At 48.1% G+C, this 14,673-nt stretch overlaps 1 protein-coding gene across 2 annotated transcripts in view; it reads left to right on the forward strand.

Moving 5' to 3' along the window:
- Evc2 (EvC ciliary complex subunit 2) overlaps nt 1-14,673 on the forward strand; it is an 86,147-nt gene that overhangs the window by 4,815 nt on the left and 66,659 nt on the right. The window contains exons 2-5 of one of the 2 annotated variants that reach the window (XM_029476919.2): nt 4,302-4,370; nt 5,472-5,658; nt 7,170-7,279; nt 8,090-8,143. In XM_029476919.2, the coding sequence (XP_029332779.2) occupies nt 4,302-4,370; nt 5,472-5,658; nt 7,170-7,279; nt 8,090-8,143 (420 nt within the window). Of the gene's footprint in view, nt 1-4,301; nt 4,371-5,471; nt 5,659-6,992; nt 7,053-7,169; nt 7,280-8,089; nt 8,144-14,673 lie in introns of those variants that run through there. The other variant, XM_085836652.1, reaches the window with a different exon arrangement.

Below are 14,673 nucleotides of genomic sequence, written 5' to 3' on the forward strand. Positions count from 1 at the left end.
TGCCTGGGGTCTTCCAGGACTTCAGTGCTCAGCTTTCTCCTCTGGGGACTGGTATGACCTTGACCATCCAGCCCCTGAAAAGTCCAAATTCTGATTTTCAGCAGAGCTTTCGCTGTCCTTCTGGGTGGACCTGTCTGTCTGCCAAATATCCCCTCCTAGGCAGGGCCACACTGCCTGCCTTTGGTCCTCACCTTAGCCTTGGCTGTCTGTTCCTGTGTCCCACATTCCCTCCACTGGCAGGTACTCTGTTTCCAAACACGCTAACAGCTTTCACTCTTTATAAGGATGTCTTTGGTGTCATTATCATTTATATCTTGCATGGACCTCCCTACCTCTGCCCTTCCTGACCATCTTATCCCATTTAGAAGTGCCTTCTCTCCACTCCTCTTGAGGAAGCTTGTCAGTGCTCCTAGAAGAAACCAAATCCCCAGTGTGACCTGGAAGTCTCCGGATTAATCCTTACCACACTCCCTCATCTCTTGTGTATGCTCTAAGTTTCTCTGTTTGTGCATTTGGCCTCTGTGTAGTTCCTTGAAGATTCTAGGTATCTTCCTACCTTGGGGCCTTTGTGCATGCCGCTCCTTTTGCCTGTTGTCTCTTCCCCCTTAGATTCCCGTAGCCCCTCTATTCGTTCTCCAGGCGGTCCCAGAGTCACAGAAACCTTCCCACAGTGATCAAGAGCTTCGACTCTCACGGGTATGTGCACACCTGCCATCCCAGCACTTGGGAGGTCAGTTTAGGAGGACCAGGAGTTCATCATCCTCAGTTTAGAGTGAATTCAAGGTCAGCCTGGGCTACATGAGCTCCTGTCTCAAAACACAACCAACAAACCAACCAAACAAACAGAAAACAAACCTCATTACGCCGTCCCTCTGTCATCCTTTATTCCTCTCCCCATGTGTCCTGGCTAGTTTTAACTACCAACTTATCACAACTTAGCGTCATCAGGGTGGCCGTTGGTACATCTGTGGGGGATTGTCTTGATGGTTGAGGTGGGAAGATGCCCCATGAAGGTGGGCAGCACTAGCCTGTGGGCTGGGCACTGAGCGGAGTCAGAGTGAAGAGTGCTGGCTGAGCAGCAGCAGCGGCAGCAGCAGGTGGCCTGAGTGAATTCAGTTCTCTATCCTGATTGTCATGTGACACGAATAGCTGCTTGGGGGTCCTGCCTTGACTTCTCTGAAGTGATACATTGTAACCTGGAGTTCCTTGTAAGCCAGACAAACCCTTGCCCCTCCTGCTTCCCATCAAGGAGTTCATCACAGCAAGCCCCTCTTACTACTCTCTAGTATTCTGTTTATATAGTGAAATTATACAAGCAGTGCATTCTATACTGGGAACAAGAGACATAGAGAGTACATAATATAAGCAATGATGTTTATATAAGGTGTTGCATATTATTGTCTGTTTTGCACTTTTCTTAACTCCCATGAGGACATAGTTGGTGATTTCTCAGAGCAGCTAACCCCAGGCATCTGCTGTGTGTCTTTTATGTCAAGATGGTGCCTAGGTCCTGCTCTGTAGCAGTCACCAATTTCTCAATACCTTCAGTTCCAATACTGACACTCAGTCCAACATCCTTAGGTTCCATGGGGGTTGATTCTTATAGTTCCCAATGAAGAGTGTTGCAGAAATGATGATGGCAATGGCACAGCAGTCACAAGGATAACCCACTCACTCCCTGGGTCACTGCATGTACAGTCCTGTGATAACTGCTTTGTCTACATTGTCCAGTTTAATTCTTCAAAGCATGGCACAGAAGGTGTTCTTTGCCCTCTCTATTGTTATAGAGACTGTGGTCATGATTTGTGCAGTTGCGGGGAGCATGCTCAATAGACCTGGCTCCCTGGGCTTTTGCTCACAGAGGCTTAGTCCTATAAGGAAGTGCTTTTGTGGACCTGAACATAAAGGCTCAGGACTAAGTGGGCATCTGTCCCTTTCTGTTGCTCAGCTACCTGGATGCATTGGCTGCTAGCTCTATGAGGCTACTGAAATGTGAAATGCAAAGTGTACTTAAGGGTCCCTGTGACTGGAGGTGACCGGGACATCTCTGTTAAGCTCAGTCAGTCCTTCTGTGCAAAGACCCTGTGGCACCAGGAGGCGGTAAGAAGAAAGTGTGGGGTTTGTGCGGGTATTCAAGTCAACCATTCACTAAGGATGCCCAGGAGGGCCCTCCAGGGCTAGTTTCTGTCAAGAGAATATGACACATCAAGATCAGTCCCCCATTCCCGAGGGCTCTGCCTTCTCTCAGCTGGAGGAAGAGAGTAAGTGGTGGTGTTGGTGGGTATCTGGTATAGCAATGGGGTTTGTGGATCCTCACAAAGCAGGCAGCATGAACGGGAGCAGATGTGGCAGGCACTGTCCACAGGTGCCAGGAATGTGTTTGGGAGGTGGCACTGCTAGATAGGTAGAGGCCTGTGAGGAATGCAGAGAGGAGCTTTTTGGAGAGACTCTGCTATTCTGAATAAGTGGGCAGCTTGGCTGGATTTGGTTTCAGGTTGGCCCAAGTACCATGTTCTGATATAGAAACAGCTTTATGACATTACTATAGCTAGCTAACCAACCAACCAACCAACCAAAAAGCCCTAAATCAAGACAATTGGGAAACTCATTAATGGGAGCATCTGACTGAGAGGTTATAGCAAAGAGGGGGTCTCACATGCTGTCTGATAACATTCCTAGCACTTGGGTTGGTGAAACCTAGAGATATGCTAAGTTAATACTCTCCAGAAGGTTTTATGTGGTCATCATAGGATGTTTGATCAGATAGAGATGGGGAATGAATTGGCTATTAAGGAGTCTAATGATTGCTCCAGATCATTTGAATCTGGACTTGCAATATCCCAAGTCTCCACAATCAGGGACCTGCAGATGGATCCGTCAGTTCACTAGAAACCCTGGTAGAGACTGGCTTCTCCCCCAACCCCGAGGGAACTTCAGTGCCATGCAGCACTGGAGAGTGAATGCATGTGTTAGGAAGACTGTCCTGATGAAGTACTAGACAGAAAGGAACAAGATAATGTGAACAAGAAGAGAGGCTGCTGATGTTCTAAAGTGGCAAAGAATTTATGTTGCATCCCAGCTTTTAACTGTGGTCTCTTAAGTCATCCCCTGGAAGACTCCATCCATGGAATGTACAGCATCCTTTCCATCTCATGTCTGAGCCCATTACAGCCAAGTCCATACCTATTACCCAGTCTAAAGCTACATCAGAGCTTTCAGGGATTCATTGTAGCATCTTGTACTGGCTCCTTCTTGATAAGTCATCTAGACACAGGTATTTTGTTGCAGTAGCATGGAAGGACTCAGATGCTTACCTGCTGGTAGCTACGAGAATTAGGCCTTGCCTTAGGTCCACTCAGTTCTGGTGTATACCCTCTTGTTCCAGAGCAGAGCAACCAGTGAACAAATGGTGTGAGTGGAGCACAAGAAGGATCATTACCAGGCACAAAGGACCAGTAAGGTCTGAGCTCCTAGTTACCCTGGTCTAGAAGCCCAGTGTGAATGGAAGAGAGGGCTGACGGGAGGTTTGCTCAGATCATTAGTTGGTATGTGTGGCACAGGACCTGGCACTGAGCAGATCTATCCAGGATTGCTCTCCTTCCTTCCTTCCCCCCCCCTCCTCCTCCTCCTCCTCCTCCTCCTCCTCCTCCTCTTCCTCCTCCTCCTCCTCCTCCTCCTCCTCCTCCTCCTCCTCCTCTTCTTCTTCTTCTTCTTCTTCTTCTTCTTCTTCTTCTTCTTCTTCTTCTTCTTCTTCCTCTTCTCCTCCTCTTCTCCTCCTTCTCTCCCCCGCCCCTCACCACGTGCTGGGAAAAGCTAGAACTTTCTAGGGCCCAGTTGAATACACAAGTTCAACTAGACTTAGCTGCAACCAGATTTCACCCCTCCATTTGGCTAAGCAGTCTTCCTGGAAGTTTTGAGATAGTCACTTTTTGGAGAGGGATTTGAGGTTCAGAGAGGCTGAGTGGCTTGTCCAATGACACATAGTAAATAAGTGGTTATACCTAGAACACAGTTCCCTGGACTCCATATCCTGGGTTTTATCTCCAAGTCTGATAAGTGGCTGCATTGGGCCCAGACCAGAACAAGCTATGATTCATGTTAGAACGACTCCTTCTTCCTAAGCTTTGATTCACGATCCTTTAACACTATTTAAATGAAATATTTCATGTTCCTGAAAACTGTGATCAGCAGAAATAATCCCTGTGGTGTCCTTTAAAGACTTTCTCATCTTACATTTCCATCAGACAGGTGGAACATGAAGTTTTTCTCACTTTCTAAGGGTTTTTGTGTTTTTATTGTAGTACAGCGATATTTCAAGAGAAGCCCGAGGTCTCTTTGAGAATGGAGTGATATTTCAAAAATGCTCACTGGTAAGTTTCCAGGGGAGAAAATAATTGGATTTTCCCCCAAATCTCCGAAGTCATCATGTATTTAGAAACAAGCGAATAGTGGATCTGGGCAATGAAAAGAACAGAAGACCTGGGCTTGCATGGCCTCACTAGGTTTGTTGACGGAAGTTTGATTGATTAGAAGTCATTGTTAGTAAAAATCTACTGGTCAGAGCAGGGATGAAAGGGTGGTATGTTTATCACACATGATGAACAGTGATATGTGATATGGTACTTGGGGTGTATGTGTGTGTGTGTGTGTGTGTGTGTGTGTGTGTGCATAGAGGCCAGAAGAGGATGCCAGGTGCCTTCCTTAGTCACGCCCCATCTTGTCTGTTGAGAGAGCACCTCTAACTTGAACCAGAGCTCACTGGAGCAGCTTACTCTACATAGCCAGCTTGGTCCAGCGATCTGGTCTCTTCTTGGCATTTACATAGGTTATGAGGATCTGAACTCTGGCCTCCATACTTGCACATCTAATGATTGACCCACTGAGCCATCTCCCAAGCCCAGGGATAATATTTCCTAACAATGCTGTGAACTGAGGGTGTCCGTGTGTGTGTGTGTGTGTGTGTGTGTGTGTGTGTGTGCGCGCACGCGCGCGCGCGAATGCAGGCCTTTAATGCCCAGACCTTTGGGATGAAGGGGATCCAGATTCAAACACAGCAAGTCATACGTATGAAAGGGCTAAACCTGGGTGGAGGAGACCAGCCTGGAGGAGGGAAAAGCAGATGACCTACAGAGCTCTGGCTGTGGAGTCAGCATCATCTGCAGTGACTCAGGTAGCGCTGTTATTTCCTCTGTTTTGGAACACCAGGTGCCACAGTGACCCCATCCCGACTCAGGAGATTTTTGATACTCAGGAGATTTCTCCGTGACAATGAGTTCCCTGCATCCAGGGCTCTGGTTTCTCTGAAAGTGTCTCTAAGTCACAGCTTGCTAAGTGAGGGTCAACATCTCCCCTCCCAACTCTCACCTCAGGTGGAGCCTGATAGAGTCTGGGATCCTCTTTGAGGCTTATGGGTCATCATAGGGAGTCAGGCTGACAGGAATCTGTCCTCTCCCACTTTCCTCCTGCCCTAGGTGTCTGGGCAGAGCGAATCGCAGACCATGCACGTGCAGCTGTCCGTGAACAACACCAGGACACCCACGTCAGTCAACCTTTCGAACCTGCTCATGCTAGATGAGATCACTGGCCTTGCTGTGAAGGAGTCGCCTGGAAATAATACTCAGGACGGAATCCAGACTTTCAGAAAGAGCTTTCTGCAAGGTAACCACGGATGCTTAAGGCCACTATGGGTTATGCGTTAGAATGGGGTTCCCGTGTTTCCCTCGGGGAGGATCACAGCAGAGCTAGCCTACCATGGCACACCAGGACACACACACCCCTGGTTGCCTTTCAATGCCCTTCCCAGCTGTGGGTCTCACTGCCTACCTCTTACTTTCCATCATCTGTCATGGCTCTCACTCTGACCGTGTTGGGTCATGCCTGTTCTGACCCTGTCCCTCAGACAGTACTGGTCCCTCTCTCTTACATATAACATACACATCTCTCTTCAGTGAGGATTGGTGTTAGGGTTACCTTTCCTGGAAGTTCTACTTGTTTTCCAACTCCAAGCTTTCCCTCCCACCTCCACTCTGCCACAGGGACATTCTCTTGACTGTCCCTACTCTAGCCATGCCTCACCCTAAGTACTAACTAAATTCTGCTCCTCCAGATGGGCATACATCCCCTTGCCTGCACCAAGCATGGTGCCCCCTACTGGGAAAGGGCACAGTGATGTAGAGAGATACCAACACAGTCCAGCCTGGCCTGTGAGAAGTGCCCTGGCTCTGTGGACACTGTGTCAGCTTTTGATTCTTGGTGCTATTTTCTCCTGTTTATTCCAGGCATTTACTCTGTCCAGGAGGCTGTGTGCCCTGAGAACACAGTCCAAGTCACCTGTTCCCAAGCATATCCAACTGGTGCACAATGGTCACTTTCAAGTTAGGAGACAGTCATCATCCAATGAATGACTCTAAATTCCACTGGCCAATCAGATTCTAGCTTCCTGCCTTCCTGGCTCTATTACCATCATCATTGTTTGACACTCCCCCGCCCCCCCCCCAATCCCTGCCTTTATTTTAAAAAAAAATGCAATTTAGCCTGGCTGAGAGCTAAGTAGTCCCTTACTTACTACCTGTCCTGGTCTCAGTCACAGTGTCTCTTGAACACTACAGAAGGTAGCAGGCTCTTTATGTTAAACCTCAGGGGTCATGTGCAGGGATGCTTTGGGTATAAGGAGGGTGTATTGGGAGGTGGCTGAGACTGCCTTTCCCTTCTCAATGTCTTAGCTTTTGTCCTTGTGAGACAGCAAAATAGACATGTTGACTTTTCTAGGCAAACTGATTCAAACTGTCTCTAAGTTAAGCCATAGTCTCCAGCTCTGTCATCCACCAGCTGGAGCTGAGGGTCTGGCTTTCTGTGTGTAGAGCTCCTGTGAGAGCTCAGAGGGGTGTGTTACAGAGGGGGAAAGGCCCGAGAGACCAGCCTTGCTTCCAGCAGAGTGTACTGCCTGCTAGTGGCTGGGAGGCCTCAAGCAACTTCTAGCTTCCTTTCCCCAGAATGCCCTGGAGTGGGTGAAATCCTGATGCTTCTCGCTGGGGATCTGGGCTTGTGAGCAGGTACAGGATTGCCGAGGCCAGGGTTGTGGCTAGGCCAGGGGGAAGGCTACTTAGGGATGTGGCTTGGTGTGGGGAGGACTGTCCCCTTCCTAACCTGCACTTGCTGTCTCTGAGCAGTGGGAGAATGCTACTCTGTCAGTTACACAGCCTCGCTGGACCCCACAGCCCTTGGGACTGGAGAGAGCTTGGATCTTCCTGCCCGACTCATCTTTCAGAGCCCCTCACAGGTAACCCTGTCACCCTTGCTTGGGATCTGCCACTGCCCTGGAGGGGTATATTGACCACAAGGGCACAGAAACAATTCTTTCTCCCTTCCCTTCCCTTCCCTTCCCTTCCCTTCCCTTCCCTTCCCTTCCCTTCCCTTCCCTTCCCTTCCCTTCCCTTCCCTTCCCTTCCCTTCCCTTCCCTTCCCTTCCCTTCCCTTCCCTTCCCTTCCCTTCCCTTCCCTTCCCTTCCCTTCCCTTCCCTTCCCTTCCCTTCCCTTCCCTTCCCTTCCCTTCCCTTCCCTTCCCTTCCCTTCCCTTCCCTTCCCTTCCCTTCCCTTCCCTTCCCTTCCCTCCCTCCTCCCCTCCCCCTCCCTCCATTCTGTCCTCTTTCTCTTCTTCCCTTCCCTGGGAAGTCACCTGCTAACCTGAGCAGCTTCCCTGTTAAAAGCAATCTCCCCTCCCTTCTCTTCCACGTTCCATATTAATTAGTTTCATTTTCCAGTCACCTTTGAGGTCCATGTGGGTCCCATTTTACAGATGAGACAGCCAGGTCCCTCAGAGATGAACAGCTTGCCCTAGTTTGGACTGGCAACATTGCTCCAACCCAGTCCTCCACAGAGAGCTTAGCCCTCAGGACATGGGTTTGGGTTGCCACATTCTCTAGTAGAGAAGCTGGAGTCCTAGTTCCCTTGTTTCTTGAAGAGCCTTTAGAGGTTGGACAAACCCACTTTACCCAGCAGCCAGGGGCTGTTACAACTGAATTCAGGTGTGTGGGTTGGATGTGGGCCAGATTCCAAGTGACTGAAACATTTCTTCTCTGTCTTTTCCCAGAACAGAACTCAGCTAAAAGCCCCCTTTACCATCACAGTGGAAGAAAAGATAATGGTAAGACGTTTCGATCCATCCTGATCTCATGCCCACCTAGGCTCATGCTGTGTTGATGTGGGGCCTGACCTCAGAGCCAAGGGGAGGGGCTGGCCTCAGGCCTCACATCCCTGCTAGGTGGGGGTCTTAGGCCCTGTGTGTCCTAAGGCTAGTTCTGTTGGTGACCTTCTGTGATGGTTAAGTTTGAGCCCCAACCTGATGGGGTTTAGAATTACCATGGAAATGATATCCATTTCTGCTGCTGCAATAAAGCACTGTGGCCGAGGTAGTGTACAGGAGGAAGAGTTTATTTCAGCTTACTGTTCCAGAGGGGTGAGAGTCCATCATGGCAGAAGGCATGACTGTAGGACCAGGAAGCTGAAAGATGTTATCTTCAACTACACACACACAAAGCAAGTGGAGGCAGGCTATGAACTCCCAAAGTTCCTCCAACAAGACCATACCTCCTCAGGGTTCCATGACATCCCCCCAACCAATTCCACTGACTGGGGACCTCAAATACATGACTTGTGAGGAAATTTCTTATTCATACTGCCATAAGAAACAAACCTATGGGTAGGTATGTGAGGAAGCTTCAAGTCTGAATTAAGTCAGGTGCAACATCTGTTTTAAATGTGGGTAACCTCCCATGGGACTGGGGTCCAGGCCCAGTTGCTGGAGACAGCTTGTCTTCCCAGACTGTACCAAGGTGCTGTAGTCTGTAGGCAGCCTCCCTGCCTCCAATGTCCACTAGGAATCTGTTTCCCTTTTGCTTGGCAATGGGGCTGGCTCTTCCTAGCACACACACTCATTTGCCTGCATCTAACAGTTGTGTCTCACTCTGTGGGTTAGTCAGTCTTCTTCTCCAGGAGTGGGAAGGAGAGATGGAGAGAGAGAGGGAGAGGGAGAGGGAGAGGGAGAGGGAGAGGGAGAGGGAGAGGGAGAGGGAGAGGGAGAGGGAGAGGGAGAGGGAGAGGGAGAGGGAGAGGGAGAGGGAGAGGGAGAGGGAGAGAGAGAGAGAGAGAGAGAGAGAGAGAGAGAGAGAGAGAGAGAGAGAGAGAGAGAGAGAGAGGAGAGTGACTCCATAGTGTGTACTGGCTCACACAATGATGGAGAAGTTCGTCCCTGCATACCAGCATGTGGCTTAGTTCAAGTTGGAAGTCTTGGGATGCTGATGGTGTGACGCATCTGAGGATACCATTCTGAGGACTTAGTGACCATTGGTGTGTGCCGTTTACTGTCTCACCTGGTCGGTGACAATCATTCAGTAAATATCCTTTGATTGAGTTGATTGTCACCAATGATGATTGACAGTCAGTTGAAGAGGTGGCAGATGCTCTCATGATTGTGGTAAAGAACATTCTGTTAATGAATGTGCCCCACCTTCCAAGGCCTAGCCTTCCCACAGGGGTGGAAAGGGGCCTTCTATGAGGCCTGTGACCATGAGATGCCACAGTATTGAGGGTGTAGCAAGCTTTACAACCATGTGGCCTGTTGTGAATCCTGACTCTTCACGGTTCGTAGATAAAGTAATATATAGAAAGTCAATATGAGTAGTCTGAGGAATTTGAATAGAAACCACATGGAATTTTACTTTTAAAAACAACAGCAAGAAAGAGAAGTGAGAAACTGGAGGAGGTGCTTATGGTGCACATAAAAGACAAGTGCTGTAATATGTAAAGAGCATGTGTTCACTAACAAGAAGAGGAATTATGTAACAGGTGACCTTTGGCATGTTCTAGCCTGTCTGGGCCTCAATTTTCCCAGACATAAAATGAGAACCAAATCACAAACACCTCTCCAGGCAAATGGGTTCGTTTACGCAGAGCACTGAGTTTCTTTAAGTCTGTGAACATCAGCAACTGTTCCTGGTGTCATTTTTAAGTAGCAAGAGAGTAACACCAACATGCCAGTATGATCAGTCAGAACGACCGTTGCCATGGTGTCCGGCTCAGGTGTTGTACCTGGGGAGCTGAGCTGGCACCAGAAGCATCTGTGAGGCCCAGCGCGGTGTTCTAGGGACTGGAGTCTGCTGTGCAGCTTCAGAGTTAAGCTAATGTTGACTGTAGGATTGACACAGCCTCCCTCGGGTTTCCTGGGGAGAGACCCTTGGCTCGGAGTGTCCAGCAGGTCTGACCTGGGCACCTTGAGAGACAAGGGTGTACCGGTTGGGGACTGGTGGCTGGAGGAATACCAGTACTGTCATCAGACAGAACAATGGAATGCATCTACTTGCTATGTGGCCATCACACTGGAGCAAGTGGAAACTGCCCTACTGCCTCTTTAATTCCCCACCTCAAGCTAACAAGCTAGCTGGTTAAGGAAAATAAGGGGGCAAGAGATTTATTCTTAATTTACCACCCAAATCCCTGTCTTCCTCTATCCCCTGGTGAGGAGAGTCTCTGAGAGTATCGCACAGTGCCATATATGAACTGCAAGCCTTGGATTCCATCAGACTCACCTGCTGCTTGTGGATTGGGCACTACCATCTGTCGGACACCTGGATGGTGGGTTGCAAAGCTTGTTGGAAAGGGTCCCAATGAGAGAGAGAGAGAGAGAGAGAGAGAGAGAGAGAGAGAGAGAGAGAGAGAGAGACAGAGAGAGAGACAGAGAGAGAGAGAGACAGAGAGACACAAACAGAGAGAGAGAAAGAGAGACACAGACAGAGAGATAGAGACTGAGACAGAGACACCCACAGAAGGAGAGGTACACAGAGACAGAGACACACAGGTAGGCAGGTAGATAGGTAGATAGATAGATAATAGGTAGAGAGATAGATTGGTAGATAGAGTATGTCATTCAGAGTCCACTGCCAGAAGTTCTCCCATGGAGATAGAGAATTTATCTGTGTGTTCATGTAGTAAAGTGATGTTTTATTAAATGGAGAGAAGATGGTGTCCTGTGTAGATTTGGAGCCAAATAACTGGATCTCTTGAAAGAATGACAGAGGTGAATTCTTTAGTCAAACCAAAATATAGATAATGTAATATGTAGAAAGTCAATATGAGAAGTCTGAGGAATTTGAATAGAAACCACCTGGAATTTTACTTGTAAAAACAATAGCAAGAAAGATAAGTGAGAAGCGTGAGGAGGTATTTATAGTGCACATAAAAGACAAGTGTAATATGTAAAGAGCATGTGTTAACTAACAAGAAGAGGAATTATGTAACAGGTGGCTAGCTATGAAGTGAGAATTCTCAAACACTTAGTTTTACGGGGAGCTCTTGAAGCCTGGTAGATGTAACGCTATTAGCAAATCCACGAGGCTTTGAGCTGAGGTGGTGGTGTGCAGTAATCATGTCATCACTATTAACCTCACTTTCCAGCCCTCTGATCCTTGTCCTGGCCTCAGCTATTGGACTCTAGCTGTCTTCCTTAGAATACAGAGCTTCCTGTGCTCTTTCCGTAGGGCATTCTTACTGAGGCTTCATCAGAAAAGTTAACCCTCTCGATTCCTTCAAGGGCTACTGGGACGCTCTTCTTTAGAAGTCTTTCTCTCAGGTGTCCCTCAGAACTCAGCCAGCTTTTCTGACGCTGGTCATCTCTTCTCCCCAGACTGGTTGTTTGCCCCCTGCTGGACTTTCATGGCATTACAGCATTGGGCTTACTCCTCTAGTTGGCATTTGACACCTGTTCATTGACAAAAAGAGACTTTTTGCCTGGAAGATGCCTTAAGATGACTTGGTCTATGTCTGCATTTTATTGGGAAAGACGGAGGTGCAGAGATCCTGGAACCAGCCATGATCACGATGCTCTTCAGCCCCATGGCTGTGAGGAGTCGTCTGGTGTTCCCCGAGCCAAGCTCTGCTCTGTTGGAATCAGCAAGCGTATTATTAGTCAGGGTCCTTTGAACCAATAACACATTTATTTGAAGGGGTTTGTTAGATTGGTTTTCACAAGATGGTCCATATCAATGGTTCTCAACTTTCCTAATGCTGTGACCCTTTGATACAGTTCCTCATGTTGTGGTGACCCCAGCCATAAGATTATTATAGTTACTTTTTTATTATAGTAATCTTGCTACTGTTACAAATAGTAATAAAAATATCTGCTATGCAGAATATATAATATGTGACCCCTGTGAAAGGACTTTTCAACTCCTCAAATGATTGAGATCCACAGGTTGGGAACCACTATAGTGTCAGGCTTGTCCAACAACAGCCGTCTTGACCCAGGGGAGGCTGAGAGCCCAGTAGCTTCTCCACCCACCAGGCTGGGTGCCTCAGTAATCCACAAGTGGCTCCGAAGTATAGAGGACTCCTGGAGTCTCTGGTCCTCAGCCATTGTGGAAGCTGGGCTCCCATGCCGGTGTAGGGTGAAGGTGGCTGCAGGAGGCAATGGGGAGGGTGAACTTTCAAACAGAGTAGATGGACTCACCATCGAGAAGGCAGAAAGTGAAGCTTGCCCCCTCATACCTCCTTTTATGTGGACAGCCACTGGAGTTACTTACCACGGTTAGTGTGAGAGAGCCTTCTTACTTCCACTGAGAGAGAAAATCCCTCGGGGCTGTGCCCGGCAGCTGGTCTCCTAGTTGATTTCAGATCTAGCGAAGTTGACAACTAAGATGATGTATCCCAGCGAGGCTGCCTTAGGTCATGTGATGTGTGACTGACACTTCCTGCAGTCAGTCTGAACATTCACTCATCACCTGGAGGCCATGAGTCTCTTTGCTGTCCCCTAGGTCTTTGCTAGGTCACTGAGATTAGGGGCAGTGAGCCACCATTCAGCCTGCTCCTTGACTATGGAGGCCAAGCAAGAGATTTAAAACTTGCTGAGATCTTTTCTGGGAAAGTCGTGTGTGTGAAGGTATCAGGTCCCCTGGAATTAGTTATAGACAGCTATGAGCTACCATGTGGATACTGGGATTTGAACCTGGGTCCTCTGGGGAGCAGCCAGTGCTCTTAACTTCTGGGCCATCTCAGGATATCTGAGCTGCCATTATTATTATGTACAGTAAAGGGCTCAGGACAGAGGAACATCTAGGCAACATTAAATGGATGGAGAACTGAATAACACACACACCTTTTCCCATGTTTGGGGGAATAGGTGGGCATGGAAAGACACCACACATGCTCCCCCATTTCCTGCATTTGGGGGTAGGGGACATGGAAAGTCAGCACATGTGCCCTGTTTTCTGTGTTTGGAGGAGTCAGTGGGCAGGATTACTGTGTGGCCACGGGACATCCTGAGATCTCTCTGTACCCAGCCTCTGCACACACAGGGAAGCTGAACAATGACGGCTTCCAGCCTTCCAAGCCTATAGATGCATTTATCACATAATTGAAACCAAACTTTCTAAACAAGCCTTTATTGTGTCTTTGAAATGCGGTATTGAATTCTCATCTTTTCAAGTCTTCGTTGAAAGGCCTTTTTGTGCAGGATCGCTCCTCATAAATGCTATGAAGAATCTCTCAGAGGCAAGGCTGCTGCGAGTGTGTGATTAAAGGGGTGGGCACAGTGAGCGATGTCTTTGCAGGAGGTGGGGGGGGGGAGGGGAGGCAGTCACATCGTAACCACTATTTTTCCTTTCGGTGTAGACATCTGCAGCTTAGGTTATTTGTGTCCTAATGTCTCTGCTGATTGTGGTGAGTGATGGCATTTGGCTGTGCCATTTCTGAGGTCACTTAGGGATGAGGACTTGAGGCTGGATCTAATGCTCTAACAGCCCCAGTTTCCTGTCTCACTAGAGGGTTTCTGTCACCCTTGTAGAGGGGTCTCACTGGTGCCAGCCTTCCAAACAGATCACCCAGAGCCACCGTTGGCTTTTGTTTGCTCGCATCCACTCTCCAGTTATTCAGTTCTCCATCCATTTAATGTTGCCTAGATGTTCCTCTGTCCTGAGCCCTTTACTGTACATAATAATAATGGCAGCTCAGATATCCTGAGATGGCCCAGAAGTTAAGAGCACTGGCTGCTCCCCAGAGGACCCAGGTTCAAATCCCAGTATCCACATGGTAGCTCATAACTGTCTATAAGTAATTCCAGGGGACCTGACACCTTCACACAAACATACATGCAGTACAAATAAAATAAAAGTAAATCAAGTTAAGTTCCCCTCTCCAAAAAACCCAGAGTTTCTGACTGACAGTGAGGTGCTTCGCGTTTTATAATGTGGATGCTGTGTGTGTGTGTTTGTGTGCATGTGTGCATTTGTGTATGTGTGCATATGTATATGTGTACATGTGCATGTGTGTATATGTACATGTGTGTATGCATATGTGCACATCTGTGTATGCATATATGCACACATATGTGCATATGCATGTGTGTATGCATACATGTGTACACATAACAAAATAGGAGATTTACTGACATTAATATTATGTGAATCAAGTATTATATAGTTCCAGAACTTTCTCATCACTCCCAGAGTTTGAAATTCTGTACCCAGAAGCAGTCTCATCTCTTTTCTCCCAGCCCCTGGCAACCATTCCGTTGCCTTCAGTCTCTGTGGCATGGGGACTCTGGTTATTTCTCAGCACCTGTATTTTGTCTCTGTTTTATGCAATCTGGGGTTTCCCACCTGACTGGGGAAGCAGGTGGTGGTAGCA

Source organism: Mus caroli, unplaced genomic scaffold (assembly GCF_978045245.1).
Source record: "Mus caroli unplaced genomic scaffold, Mus_caroli_1 scaffold_4, whole genome shotgun sequence".
NCBI classification, from domain to species: Eukaryota; Metazoa; Chordata; class Mammalia; order Rodentia; family Muridae; genus Mus; species Mus caroli.